General features: G+C 48.3%; 1 protein-coding gene across 1 annotated transcript in view; it reads right to left on the bottom strand.

Moving 5' to 3' along the window:
* The window catches only part of LOC139412175 (CUGBP Elav-like family member 3-B), a 163,840-nt gene that overhangs the window by 132,508 nt on the left and 16,632 nt on the right, over nucleotides 1-14,700 (bottom strand). The window contains exon 2 of the mRNA XM_071158992.1: nucleotides 11,275-11,357. Within this exon, the coding sequence (XP_071015093.1) occupies nucleotides 11,275-11,357 (83 nt within the window). The remainder of the gene's footprint in view (nucleotides 1-11,274; nucleotides 11,358-14,700) is intronic.

The following is a 14,700-nucleotide window of genomic DNA, read 5'->3' as shown; positions in this document are numbered from 1 at the left end:
ACTACTAATACCATATTCTACCATATACACTACTAATACCATATTCTACCCTATACACTACTAATACCATATTCTACCCTATACACTACTAATACCATATTCTACCCTATAAACAACTAATAACATATTCTACCCTATAAACTACTAATACCATATTCTACCCTATACAGTAATAATACCATATTCTACCCTATACACTACTAATACCATATGCTACCCTATACACTACTAATACCATATTCTACCCTATACACTACTAATACCATATTCTACCCTATACACTACTAATACCATATTCTATCCTATACACTACTAATACCATATTCTACCCTATACACTAATAATACCATATTCTACCCTATGCACTACTAATACCATACTCTGCCCTATGCACTACTAATACCATATTCTACCCTAGACACTACTAATACCATATTCTACCCTATACACTACTAATACCATAGTCTACCCTATACACTACTAATACCATAATCTACCCTATACACTACTAATACCATATTATACCCTATACACTACTAATACCATATTCTACCCTATACACTACTAATACCATACTCTGCCCTATGCACTACTAATACCATATTCTACCCTATACACTACTAATACCATATTCTACCCTATACACTACTAATACCATATTCTACCCTATACACTACTAATACCATAATCTACCCTATACACTACTAATACCATATTCTACCCTATACACTACTAATACCATATTCTACCCTATATACTACTAATACCATATTCTACCCTATACACTACTAATACCATATTCTACCCTATACACTACTAATACCATATTCTACCCTATACACTACTAATACCATAATCTACCCTATACACTACTAATACCATATTATACCCTATACACTACTAATACCATATTCTACCCTATACACTACTAATACCATATTCTACCCTATACACTACTAATACCATATTCTATCCTATACACTACTAATACCATATTCTACCCTATACACTACTAATACCATATTCTACCCTATACACTACTAATACCATACTCTACCCTATGCACTACTAATACCATATTCTACCCTATACACTACTAATACCATATTCTACCCTATACACTACTAATACCATATTCTACCCTAGACACTACTAATACCATATTCTACCCTATACACTACACCTAAGACAGAGCAAACATCAACAACAGCTCAGACTTATCTTCCATTAACACTTATCTTCCATTATCTCAAGCAACACACCAGTTTAGATTCCTGGAAAACAAAGTCATGCTAACACACAGTCTACACACGCAGCGGGAGGGAGGGACCTTTGATTACACTTTGACTTTCTCTCTCAGCACTCTTCAAGTCTTTAATTAATTGGCATGTAAACAGCTGCAAGGTCACTTTCTTAAATGGAGGGGGAGATAAGAGGAGAGGAGGGGAGAGGAGCATGGCGCTGGGTGGAGTAGTTAATCCTTTAGACACGACAACGATGGAGGAGTTTGTCCTGGTGATGCTCCGTGTTAATTATGCAAGCCCACTCCACTCCAGTGTGTCTCCACGCTAGCTCCCTGATTACTCATCACTTTAGCACCTCACACTAACTTTAAAGCCACGCTGACGCCCTCCCTGTACAACTTCTGTACACAGGACAACACACAGCACATTTACTGTCCTGGCACAAATAAAAGCCTTATATCTCTTCTGCTTTCTGGGAGTTTGTGTGTATTTGTCTGTGTGTGTGAATCAGCAGAGTTTGCACCCGTCTGTGTGTGATTAACTGCACTGTTTGATGAGTCTGGCTGCTCTGTTCTGCTCTGTTCTGCTTGGTCCTGCTCTGTTCTGCTCTGTTCTGCTCTGTTCTGCTTGGTTCTGCTCTGTTCTGCTCTGTTCTGCTTGGTTCTGCTCTGTTCTGCTCTGTTCTGCTCTGTTCTGCTTGATTCTGCTCTGTTCTGCCCTGTTCTGCTTGGTCCTGCTCTGTTCTGCTCTGTTCTGCTTGGTTCTGCTCTGTTCTGCTCTGTTCAGCTCTGTTCTGCTTGGTTTTGCTCTGTTCTGATTGGTTCTGCTCTGTTCTGCTCTGTTCTGCTTGGTCCTGATCTGTTCTGCTCTGTTCTGCTCTGTTCTGCTTGGTTCTGCTCTGTTCTGCTCTGTTCTGCTTGGTCCTGCTCTGTTCTGATCTGTTCTGCTCTGTTCTGCTTGGTTCTGCTCTGTTCTGCTCTGTTCTGCTTGGTTTTGCTCTGTTCTGCTTGGTTCTGCTCTGTTCTGCTCTGTTCTGCTTGGTCCTGCTCTGTTCTGCTCTGTTCTACTCTGTTCGGCTCTGTTCTGCTCTGTTCTGCTCTATTCTGCTCTGTTCTGCTCTGTTCTGCTCTGTTCTGATCTGTTCTGCTCTATTCTGCTCTGTTCTGCTCTGTTCTGCTCTGTTCTGCTCTATTCTGCTCTGTTCTGCTCTGCTCTGCTCTATTCTGCTCAATTATGCTCTATTCTGCTCTGTTCTGCTCTGTTCTGATCTATTCTGCTCGGTTCTGCTCTGTTCTGCTCTATTCTGCTCTGTTCTGCTCTGTTCTGCTCTATTCTGCTCGGTTCTGCTCTGTTCTGCTCGGTTCAGCTCTGTTCTGCTCTGTTCTGCTCTGTTCTGCTCTATTCTGCTCTGTTCTGCTCTATTCTGCTCGCTTCACTCTGTTCTGCTCTGTTCTGCTCTATTCTGCTCGGTTCACTCTGTTCTGCTCTGTTCTGCTCTATTCTGCTCTATTCTGCTCTATTCTGCTCGGTTCACTCTGTTCTGCTCTATTCTGCTCTATTCTGCTCTGTTCTGCTCTGTTCTGCTCGGTTCTGATCTGTTCTGCTCTATTCTGCTCGGTTCTGCTCTGTTCTGCTCTATTATGCTCTGTTCTGCTCTGTTCTACTCTATTCTGCTCGATTCACTCTGTTCTGCTCTGTTCTGCTCTATTCTGCTCTGTTCTGCTCTATTCTGCTCGGTTCACTCTGTTCTGCTCTGTTCTGATCTGTTCTGCTCTATTCTGCTCGGTTCACTCTGTTCTGCTCTATTCTGCTCTGTTCTGCTCTGTTCTGCTCTGTTCTGCTCTATTCTGCTCTGTTCTGCTCTGTTCTGCTCGGTTCTGATCTGTTCTGCTCTATTCTGCTCTGTTCTGCTCTGTTCGGCTCTGTTCTGCTCTGTTCTGCTCTGTTCTGCTCGGTTCATGCTTCTGCTGAACTCAGCAACACCATGTTTTTTTTTTTTTACAAATAGGCGCAAATTGTCTTGATGTCTTTGGTGATTGCTATAGTGTGTAGGGAATTCGAATGGGTTGGGCACTAGCCTGGCCTGCCGGCACAGCACAGCACAGTGCCACATAGCACAGCACAGTACAGCACAGCACACACAACACAGCACAGGGAGGCTCAGTAAAGAGTCATAGAAGAGGAAGAGCATGGGGAAGAAGATGAGTGGTTGACTAGGTCTATCTGTCATGGACACGACACCACAGCAGCCAGGCACTTCCCATCACTATCCATCCCAGTGAAGCAGCAATGTTAACAATACTGTCCTCACATTTACCAGTTCTGCCTCATTAGAGCCTTGGAAGCAGATACATTAGAGCAGGATGCCATGCACCGGTTGAGTTGGGCTCTGGCTTCACCTGTCAGCTACAAACAATGTGTGGGTGGGTGGGGGATGGGTGTATGAGGGGAGAGGAGATGGGAGGGGTGTGTCTGGAGAGAGTAGAAAGGAGCTGGGAGGGGGGTGTGAGGAGAGAGAAGTTGGGAGGGGTGTGTGAGGAGAGAGGAGCTGGGAGGGGTGTGTGAGGAGAGAGGAGCTGAGAGGGGTATGTGAGGAGAAAGGAGCTAGGAAGGGTATGTGAGGAGAGAAGAGCTGGGAAGGGTATGTGAGGAGAGAAGAGCTGGGAAGGGTGTGTGAGGAGAAAGGAGGGGTGTGTGAGGAGAGAGGAGCTGAGAGGGGTGTGTGAGGGGAGAGGAGAGAGGAGCTGAGAGGGGTGTGTGAGGAGAGAGAAGGGGTGTGTTTAGGAGAGAGGAGCTGGGAAGGGTGTGTGAGGATAGAGGAGAGAAGAGCTGGGAGGGGTGTGTGAGGAGAGAGGAGCTGAGAGGGGTGTGTGAGGAGAGAGGAGCTGGGAGGGGTGTGTGAGGAGAGAGGAGAGAGGAGAGAGGAGTAGTGTGTGAGGAGCGAGGAGCTGAGAGGGTTGTGTGAGGAGAGAGGAGCTGAGGAGGAGTGTGTGAGGAGAAAGGAGAGAGGAGCTGGGAGAAGTGTTTGAGGAGAATGGAGATAGGAGAGAGGAGGGGTGTGTAAGGAGAGAGGCGTTGGGAGGGGTGTGTGAGGAGAGAGGCATTGGGAGGGGTGTGTGAGGATAGAGGAACTGGAGGGGTGTGCGAGGAGAGAGGAGAGAGGAGCTCGGAGGGGTGTGTGAGGAGAGAGGAGCTGAGAGGGGTGTGTGAGGAGAGAGGAGCGAAGAGCTGGGAAGGGTGTGTGAAGAGAGAGGAGAGAGGAGCTGGGAGGGGTGTGTGAGGAGAGAGGAGCTGGTAGGGGTGTGTAAGGAGAGAAGAGCTGGGTGGGGAATGTAAGGAGAGAGGAGCTGGGTGGGGTGTGTGACGAGAGAGGAGCTGAGAGGGGTGTGTGAGGAGAGAGGAGCTGGGTGGGTTGTGTGAGGAGAGAGGAGAGAGGAGCTGGGAGGGGTGTGTGAGGAGAGAGGAGCTGAGAGGGGTGTGTGAGGAGAGAGAGAGGAGCTGAGAGGGGTGTGTGAGGAGAGAGGAGCTGGGAGGGGTGTGTGAGGAGAGAGGAGTTGGGAGGGGTGTGTGAGGAGAGAGGAGCGAAGAGCTGGGAAGGGTGTGTGAACAGAGAGGAGCTGGGAGGGGTGTGTGAGGAGAGAGGAGCTGGGAGGGGTGTGTGAGGAGAGACCAGCTGGGAGGGTGTGTGAGGAGGAGGAGTTGAGGAGAGAGGAGTTGGGAGGGGTGTGTGAGGAGAGAGGAGCGAAGAGCTGGGAAGGGTGTGTGAAGAGAGAGGAGCTGGGAGGGGTGTGTAAGGAGAGAAGAGCTGGGTGGGGTGTGTGATGAGAGAGGAAAGAGGAGAGAGGAGTTGGGAGGGGTGTGTGAAGAGAAGGAGCTGGGAGGGGTGTGTGAGGAGAGAGGAGCGAGGAGCGAGGAGCTGGGAAGGGTGTGTGAGGAGAGAGGAGCTGAGAATGGTGTGGGAGGAGAGAGGAGAGAGGAGCTGGGAGGGGTTGTTGAGGAGAGACAAACTGGAAGGGGTGTATGAGGAGAGAGGAGTGAGGAGCTAGGATGGGTTTGTGAGGAAAGAGGAGTGAAGAGCTAGGATGGGTGTGTGAAGAGAGAGGAGCTAAGAAGGGTGTGTGAGGAGAGAGGAGCTGGGAGGGGTGTGAGGAGAGAGGAGCTTGGAGGGGTGTGAGGAGAGAGGAGCTGGGAGGGGTGTGAGGAGAGAGGAGCTGGGAGGAGTGTGAGGAGAGAGGAGCTGGGAGGGGTGTGAGTAGAGAGGAGCTGGGAGGGTGTGAGGAGAGAGAAGCTGGTAAGGGTGTGTGAGGAGAGAGGAGTAGGGAGGGGGGAGTGAGGAGAGAGGAGCTGGGAGAGGTGTGTGTTGAGCGAGGAGCTGAGAAGGGTGTGTGAGGAGAGATGAACTGGGTGAGGAGAGAGGAGCGAGGAGCCTGGGAGGGGTGTGTGAGGAGAGAGGAGCTGGGAGGGGTGTGTGAGGAGAGAGGAGAGAGGAGCTGGGAGGGCTGTATTAGGAGAGAGGAGCTGGGAGGGGTGTGTGAGGAGAGAGGAGCTGGGAGGGGTGTGTGAGGAGAGAGGAGAGAGGAGCTGGGAGGGCTGTATTAGGAGAGAGGAGCTGGGAGGGGTGTGTGAGGAGAGAGGAGGAGTGTGTGAGGAGTGAGAAGCTGAGAGGGTTGTGTGAGGAGAGAGGAGCTGAGGAGGGGTGTGTGAGGTGAAAGGAGAGAGGAGCTGGGAGAAGTGTTTGAGGAGAAATAAGAGAGGAAGGGTGTGATTAGGATAGAGGATTTTGGACGGGTTTGTGAGGAGAGAGGAGAGTTGAGCTGGGAGGTGTGTGTGAGGAGAGAGGAGCTGGGAGGTGTGTGTGAAGGGAGAGGTGCTGGGAGGGGTGTGTGAGGAAAGAGGAGCTGGGTGGGGTGTGTGACGAGAGAGGAGACTGGAGGGGTGTGTGAGGAGAGAGGAGCGAGGAGCTGGGAAGGGTGTGTGAGGAGAGAGGAGCTGGGAATGGTGTGGGAGGAGAGAGGAGAGAGGAACTGTGAGGGGTGTGTGAGGAAAGAGGAGCTGGGTGGGGTGTGTGAGGAGAGAGGAGCTGGGAATGGTGTGGGAGGAGAGAGGAGCTGGGAGAAGTGTGTGGGGAGAGAGGAGCTGAGAAGGGTGTGTGAGGAGAGACAGGAAGGGGTGTGTGAGGAGAGAGATTAGTGAGGAGCTGGGAAGGGTGTGTGAGGAGAGAGGAGCTGGGATTGGTGTGGGAGGAGAGAGGAGAGAGGAGCTGGGAGGGGTGTGTGGAGAGAGGAGCTGGGAGGGGGGTGAGGAGAGAGGAGCTGGGAGGGGTGTGAGGAGAGAGGATCTAAGAAGGGTGTGTGAGGAGAGAGGAGCTGGGAGGGGGTGAGGAAAGAGGAGCTGGGAGGGGGGTGAGGAGAGAGGAGCTGAGAAGGGTGTGTGAGGAGCGAGAATCGAGGAGCTGGGAGGTCAGTACAGATTCTTTTGACTGCACACCAGAGCAAAAATACACACAACATACAAAACAATACACCCAATATTCTCTCCACAGCTATGGCACTGCACATTCCTTAAAGGTAATTATGGGTCACCTTCATTGTACCTTATACAGTCATTGATCATACAGTATATGTATCTATACTAACAACCTGGCTTTGAAGTCTTTGGAGTTCCGTAAAGTACTGAGAGGACAAATGGTTTTGGTTCTCGGTCCTGTTCTCTTTACACTAAGCTCTGCAGCCCTGAAGTTTTTAAAATGCACTATTTCTGCCTTTCATCTGTCCAGCGCCCTGCCATCTTTACGCTCTGGTTAAGGGCTTTGGTTAAGGGCTCTGGTTAAGGGCTCTGGTTAAGGGCAACTTCACTATGACTGATGTTTGCCCTCCTTCCAGTTGATTGTAAAAGGAGGCTCCCCATGCAGGCTGGTAGGAAGAACATTTGCACTCAGGAAGGTTGAAAATCCCATCACATGGAACCAAATTCATTTGTGAGGCACAGTATTCAGGATAGGGTTGCAAAATTCTGTGAATAAATTCCCCGGTTTACCAGAAATCCTGGTTGGAGAAATCTTGATTATGGAAATCCCCCAATCAGGATTTCAAGAAAACCAGGGAATTTATTGAAAGTTACTGTAATTTTGCAACCCTATTTCAGGAGCACTGGCATCATAATGGAAGACAATATGGAGTTCCATCCCTTCATTGCGATTCCATTCACTCTTTAATCGGGAGGACGGCCGTAGTCAGGGCAGCAGTGTAGAAAATGGTTTCATCCCAGGGGGATAAGAAAAAACAACGCTCTCTTTTTAATTTCTCCTCTAACGCGGCTGGGGAAAAGAGAGAAACCGATATAGATGTAATTGATGGTGTGGAGCCAGGCGGGAGGCTAGCCGGGGCAGCCATAGAAGAGTTCCGTCAATTCTCTCATATCTGGATCCTGGCCTTTTTTCTTTCTCACAACAGGAAAGGCTCGTGGGCACTGGAGGTTGACAAATCTTGCACACAGGGCAAATTGACCAGCAACAGAACACAATTTGTCCTTTAAAAGAATGGTGGGGCCGGGCCCTGTATGGCTTCAGTAATTAGTTTAAGCTGCCTTGAGGCTGTGGTGTGGTGGTCCAGGGGTGGACCCTGTCGAGGAAGCTTAGTGTGTCCTCTGATAAGATACGGTGATGCTGCGTCACAGACAGACAGCCTTACCCTGAATCCTGATGAGGCTCCGTCACTAAATATATCAATTAACACGTCTTTACATAGAGATAAAGAGGAATGCGAGGATGGATTATAGGTGGGGGTGGGGGGGATCAACCGTGTGCTTGTGCTTGTGTGTGTGTGTGTGTGTGTGTGTGTGTGTGTGTGTGTGTGTGTGTGTGTGTGTGTGTGTGTGTGTGTGTGTGTGTGTGTGTGTGTGTGTGTGTGTGTGTGTGTGTGCGTGCGTGCGTGCGTGCGTGCGTGTGTGTGTGTGTGTGTGTGTGTGTGTGTGTGGGGGGAGGGGAAGCTTAAATAAGGATGATGGAAAATGAGAGTGATGGAGGCTCCTGCTGGCATGTTCTTACTGGCACGTACAAAGACAAAAACTAAAATATATATACACAGAGCTGTTCAGGCAGCATCTGTATCGTGAAGCTGGGAGTGTCGAGTGTGTTCAGTGACATCCAACATCTCCCCCCTGACCCATTTCTATGTATGTGACACAGTAAAGTCAGTTTTCTCTGCCTTTCCCAGCAAAATAAATATAAAATCAATTAGAAGGGGAAAAACTACAGGAGAAACATGATATTCTTTTACTCAATTTAGTGGAAGCAGAACCTTCAGGCCCTTCGAAGTTTGAGGATAAACAGTTCTGAACTCCTGGGTGGGGAACCTTTCCTCCTTTCTACTTACCTCCCTGGCTAAAGTCAGACAGCGGTTGCGCTTGGCTGCCTGGCTATTAATAAAGGGGTCAGGTGCTTGTGGAGCTCTCAGTCAGAAAGCAAGAAATGTGGATCTCTCCACAGACACCGCCACGCATGATGATGTGGCAAGCATGAGGCTGGGGCAGCACCTCAACACACACATCAGCCAGACAAAAAGACAGGAGGAAGGTGGAGTGAGAGAAGGGGGGGGGTACGAGTGCGAGAGAGACGAAAGGTATAGAAAGGAAGAGGATGATAGTGAAAGAGATGCTGGGTGCTTTTCTGCAGCAGACTTTATAATTGGCTTTTGGGCTTATTAACAGGCCCGTTTCATCCTCTACCAGCAGCTAATTGGAGTAGAGGAGGCCTCCGCCACACGGCCTGGAAGGGGAAAAAAAAGAAGAGGCTTCTTTTCAAGATTCTACCGGCTCCAAAAGCAGCGTGATGGGAGGCCATTAGGCAAACAGCGGAGAGATGTTCTGGAGCGTGTTTATAGGGAAAGGGGTAAATGAATCGGATCCGTGGAGAAATCATTCACAGAGATGACCTAACCTGTCCAAAGACCACGCTGCATGCCCTACATTGGGGAACATGCTGAATGGGCATGTAAACATAACGCCCTATAAGCATTCCAGGGGAGGCTGTTAAGCCTCTGATGACATTACTGTAGAGTACACACTGACTCCTGCCTGGCAGATCACATCAACGAGACATAAAGACACCATGATGACACTAGACATGTAAACAAATACATTTTTTGCAAAAACACAAAAACTACCCAACAAAGCAGAATGGCCTCTTGGACGGCAGCTTGGGCAAGAGACATTGGCTAAGACTGAGAATTAGTCAATGAAAGAATGGGAATTTGAGATTCTCCAAAATGTGAGATTCTCAGTTAATCTGCACGACACCCCTGGTGACTCCTTGCAGATCACACACATACCATCCCGTCCTCCTCCCCGTCTCCCCCCTCCTTCTCTCTCTCCCAGCTCCAGAGAGTCCTCTTCTCAAACAGACTGACAATAGCGATGGAAACATGAAACATGGCACGACAGAGGAATTGGAAAGTTCTTATCGTCTCTCACCCTATCGTTCTCTTCAAGACAAGCAAGGAGGCGATCAAAGTGAGCCATATTGCTCTGGCCCTGCCTGTTTTGGTCTCTGGCAGACCGCAGACAAGGACTGGCCAGCATTGATAGCCTTCATTCATCGAGTTCATGTGCAATTCAAGCCCTGTTTTTGGTCGACTGGTTTTATTTTCCAAAAGGCCTGCAACCTGCCTGATGATCCATTTTAAGGCCTGCACATTTAAGTTTTCTGACAGTTTGAGGCGCACGCATCCAGACTGCACAATCAGGCCCGGAACAGCCAGCCCAGTCTGGACATATCATAGTGGAAGAGCTGGAGCATCAAAGGGCTGTCATAGAGGACCTCAGAGCATGATAGCCTGATGAAAATATCCTTATGAGGGTTGGCCTGCCACCTTACACAGCCTCTTTATTAAGGAGGGCGAGGGAAGGATGGGAGGATGGATCTCTATGTGGTTCTGCTGCAGATTGAAGGACTGCCCTCTTGCTGGGAGCTTGTATCCACCTATAACTCACGTTTACCCAAATCTCATAGACATAGCATTGACCCTTTTCTAGATATGAGCCATTAAGGCAGGAACCTCTGCAGTATGTAGTCCAATCACAACAATCACCTCATTAGAGAGCAGTGAGAATTAAAAGACAAGAGGTGGTCTCAGAGGGACTCCATTACAGCAGTGTTAGTGGTGTGTGGAACGAACACTCAATGTATTACCCAGGAGATCCAGACAGAGCACCGCAAACAGCAGATTAACCCGCCACAGAGAAGCCCCCAGACCCATCCACCTCTCCCCTGCCCCCCCTCCCTAGGGACCAGGATGGATGCCCAGAGGCTCTAACCAGGGAGAAGAGGGAGGGGATCTGGAGACATAGCAGGAGGCCCTTTCCTCTGCAGGGGCCACAGGCTGGATTCAATCAGAACCAGGATTCCCAGGATGTTATGTCTAGAACGATACATCCCCATGTACATACTGTACTGTATATAGACATAGGAATCGGGAACATATCCAGCATACTGTAGGTCCTGGATGGGCGTATGGTATGACACTGTGGGTTTGTCACGGTGCAGTAGGAGGACATTATTTTCATGCAAAACATATCAACCAACCGAAACAGAATTTAAAACAGTCTCTAAAATTAAAACTCCAGATGGCCATATTTGTGGTAAAAATTATTGTGGGTATTTATTGTTTGATTATATGTGATAATGAGAGTGGATTTCATGAGGCAATTAGGAATGTGTGTGTGTGCACGTGCGTGCGTGTGTGTGCGTGAATCTGTGTGTGTGTAAACATTTTGAGAGGAGACGAGAGGACAGAAAAAGGACAGGATGGACCATCAAGCCTGTCTTATCAAAACATATATATAAATATAGTGAACATAACACGTTTGCGCAAGGCGAAATAACTGAAGTATGGCTGACTTTAGCTCAGTATGTGTGAGTGTCTATGTGATGTGGTTGTGTTAAGAGTAGTAACATTAATGCAGACATGTCCCATGCCAGGCCCTGGACCCGGGGGCCCTAGCCTCTGACAGAGGGCAGATCAGGGGCACTTACCCCTGGCAGAGTCTTCTGTTCATGGAGGGCGCTCTGGGCCTTCAGTGCTGACTCTCTGGCGCAGTATGTTAAAAAGGCACATCCTGCAGAGAGGGCAACACAGATGAGAAAGGAGAGATACACATCCTGCAGAGAGGGCAACACAGATGAGAAAGGAGAGACACACATCCTGCAGAGAGGGCAACGCAGATGAGAAAGGAGAGACACACATCCTGCAGAGAGGGCAACACAGATGAGAAAGGAGAGACACACATCCTGCAGAGAGGGCAACACAGATGAGAAAGGAGAGACACACATCCTGCAGAGAGGGCAACACAGATGAGAAAGGAGAGACACACATCCTGCAGAGAGGGCAACACAGATGAGAAAGGAGAGACAAACATCCTGCAGAGAGGGCAACACAGATGAGAAAGGAGAGACACACATCCTGCAGAGAGGGCAACACAGACGAGAAAGGAGAGACACACATCCTGCAGAGAGGGCAACACAGATGAGAAAGGAGAGACACACATCCTGCAGAGAGGGCAACACAGATGTGAAAGGAGAGACACACATCCTGCAGAGAGGGCAACACAGATGAGAAAGGAGAGACACACATCCTGCAGAGAGGACAACACAGATGAGAAATGAGAGACACACATCCTGCAGAGAGGGCAACACAGATGAGAAAGGAGAGACACACATCCTGCAGAGAGGGCAACACAGATGAGAAAGGAGAGACACACATCCTGCAGAGAGGGCAACACAGATGAGAAAGGAGAGACACACCTCCTGCAGAGAGGGCAACACAGACGAGAAAGGAGAGACACACATCCTGCAGAGAGGGCAACACAGATGAGAAAGGAGAGACACACATCCTGCAGAGAGGGCAACACAGATGTGAAAGGAGAGACACACATCCTGCAGAGAGGGCAACACAGATGAGAAAGGAGAGACACACATCCTGCAGAGAGGACAACACAGATGAGAAATGAGAGACACACATCCTGCAGAGAGGGCAACACAGATGAGAAAGGAGAGACACACATCCTGCAGAGAGGGCAACACAGATGAGAAAGGAGAGACACACATCCTGCAGAGAGGGCAACACAGATGAGAAAGGAGAGACACACATCCTGCAGAGAGGGCAACACAGATGAGAAAGGAGAGACACACAGGGTTGATTATTACACGACAAATGACTGGAGCACTGCATTGTAGGCTGCTACTGGTATACTGCAAAGCGCAAATCAATGTTGATGTAAAATTCAACCCCAGTCTTTGAAGAGCTAAGGGAAACTTCCATAGCATTGTTCCTAGATCTGCATTTGACCATTTGATGAATGATCACATTCATGATTGTTGAAGAAAGTGCACTAAATGTGCCTGGCATGCATTTCCTAGCATCACAGTAATTAAAACCCCATGGTGATGAGCCCCAAACACTGACCCCTCACATCTCAGGAGACTCCTCTCAAAGATGGAAACCCCAAAAACAATATATGAATGTCCATTAATAACTTCTGCACTAACAAAAATGTGACAGCTTTCATTAAAGGCTGAGTGGTTGTTCTGTTACACACTTGGTCGAGTTGACAGTGGGTGACCCCTTTCCGAAGAGTTTTTGCACCGTGCAGCATAATTTCCCATTACGGCATGTCACACCTGCTGCCAAGACTCCCCATGGGAGAAGAGGGGCGCACACACACACATACACACTCACACGCACGCTCGCACAAACACACACACAAGCACACACACAGGACACACACACACAGCACCCATCACCCCTAAAACAGAGCATTGCTCTCTGGCTCCTCGCCAAGAGAGCTCCCTTTCAGTGCAACCTTCATCCACCTCCACAACCAGAAAGTTACTCAAGAGGAGAAATCAGCTAAACGACACTGATGAAACAGCATGCCACACAGCAAACCCGCAAAAAAATAACACTTTGAGAGCCTGGAAGGAATTAGCCTCTCGTCCTGTGTGACATTAAAGAACTGAGCTGAGGAGAACCACTGGGACTGGTCTAGCCTGGCCCTCCAACTAACCCCTACTTATCATCCACCCAACCATTCAGTCAGGTCATCCTCAGTTTGGGGATGGATGTCATAGTTCATGGTTCTAGGAGATGTTTTTTTATCATCACATGATTTAAGGGTTTGGAAATGTACAACAGATCAATGCACAAACTGGTGAGACTGTGGCACTTCATCAGAGTTCATGTAACACTTTAAATTGATTTGCTTCATCTAGGGAGTGAACCTAGTCATGCAAGACAGGAGACATGGCCTAAGTAGGGGGAGACTCAGCCTTACATAGTGGCTCACTGTTAATATCTAGGCCAGGCCAGCTACGTGGCTACTTATGGTAGGCCCCAATAAGTCTCTCTTGGCCAAGGGGAATTGGAAGACTTCATGAAAGACTCAATATCCAATACATTGCTGGCTCAGGGGACAACTTGGACCCAGGGGACTGTATTACAAGAGCACAATCTGTAACAGACACGTTCAACTTGGTGGTGAACATGAAAAAGGATCACAATTACTGAGTGAGGCTGAGGGTAGGAGACAGCAGATGAGCCAGATGGGGATGCAGGAAGTGGAGGATGTTGCCATGGTTATAGAATGATTCTGAGGCTTGCTTGTTAGCGATGGCTGAAAGCAGTGGTAGGCTGATTCCACTGATGAGAAGGTTAAGTGGAGTGAAAATAATACTTTGGTAATCTTTTTCAAATTTGCTGCTGCACAATCGTTTCTGAAAGGAACAAAAGTTCAATGAATTGCATTACAGCGGAATTAACATTTAAGCATCCTCATTTTTGAAGTTTTACCCATGAGCACGTCTGAACCATTTCCATGGATGTTTTAACAGTTAACCTGTTTAACAGTACTTAATAACTTCCTCGCTATGGAACACCACGCTTTACGAGCTAAATCAACGACTTCATCTCCGGACAGCAAAGCGCTAGCCACCATGCTAGATGAAGCTACGGCAAAACAATGAGAGTTGATCACCTCTGAGTTTACTGGAGTACAAACAGAGTTGGATTTGATTCAGGATGACGTTTCCAAGTGCGTTACTGATCTTAAAAGACTTTGAGCTGAGTGCACAAAGCTTGGCGATAGAGTTGACAAATGTATCCAAGCTGCATCACATCTGGCCGTGATTGGGAGTCCCATAGGACGGCGTACAATTGGCCCAGCGTCCTCTGGGTTCGGCCGGGGTAGGCCGTCATTGGAAATTTGAATTTGTTCTTAACTGACTTGCTTAGTTAAACAAAGGTTAAATAAATAAAAATAAAAAAATGTGAGGAGATGTCGACTCAGGGCCAAATCAGAATGGACCGGTTTGAGTCGCTACGAGGACATGCAACGTAGAGACAACGTGAGAATAGCCAATATGAATGAAAAAAACTGAGGCCCAGAACACTTCATTTCATCAATA

The sequence above is a fragment of the Oncorhynchus clarkii genome, chromosome 6 (assembly GCF_045791955.1).
Source record: "Oncorhynchus clarkii lewisi isolate Uvic-CL-2024 chromosome 6, UVic_Ocla_1.0, whole genome shotgun sequence".
Classification (NCBI taxonomy): Eukaryota; Metazoa; Chordata; class Actinopteri; order Salmoniformes; family Salmonidae; genus Oncorhynchus; species Oncorhynchus clarkii.
Note: the sequence above shows the minus strand (reverse complement) of the source record. Positions and strands in the feature narration are given on the sequence as shown.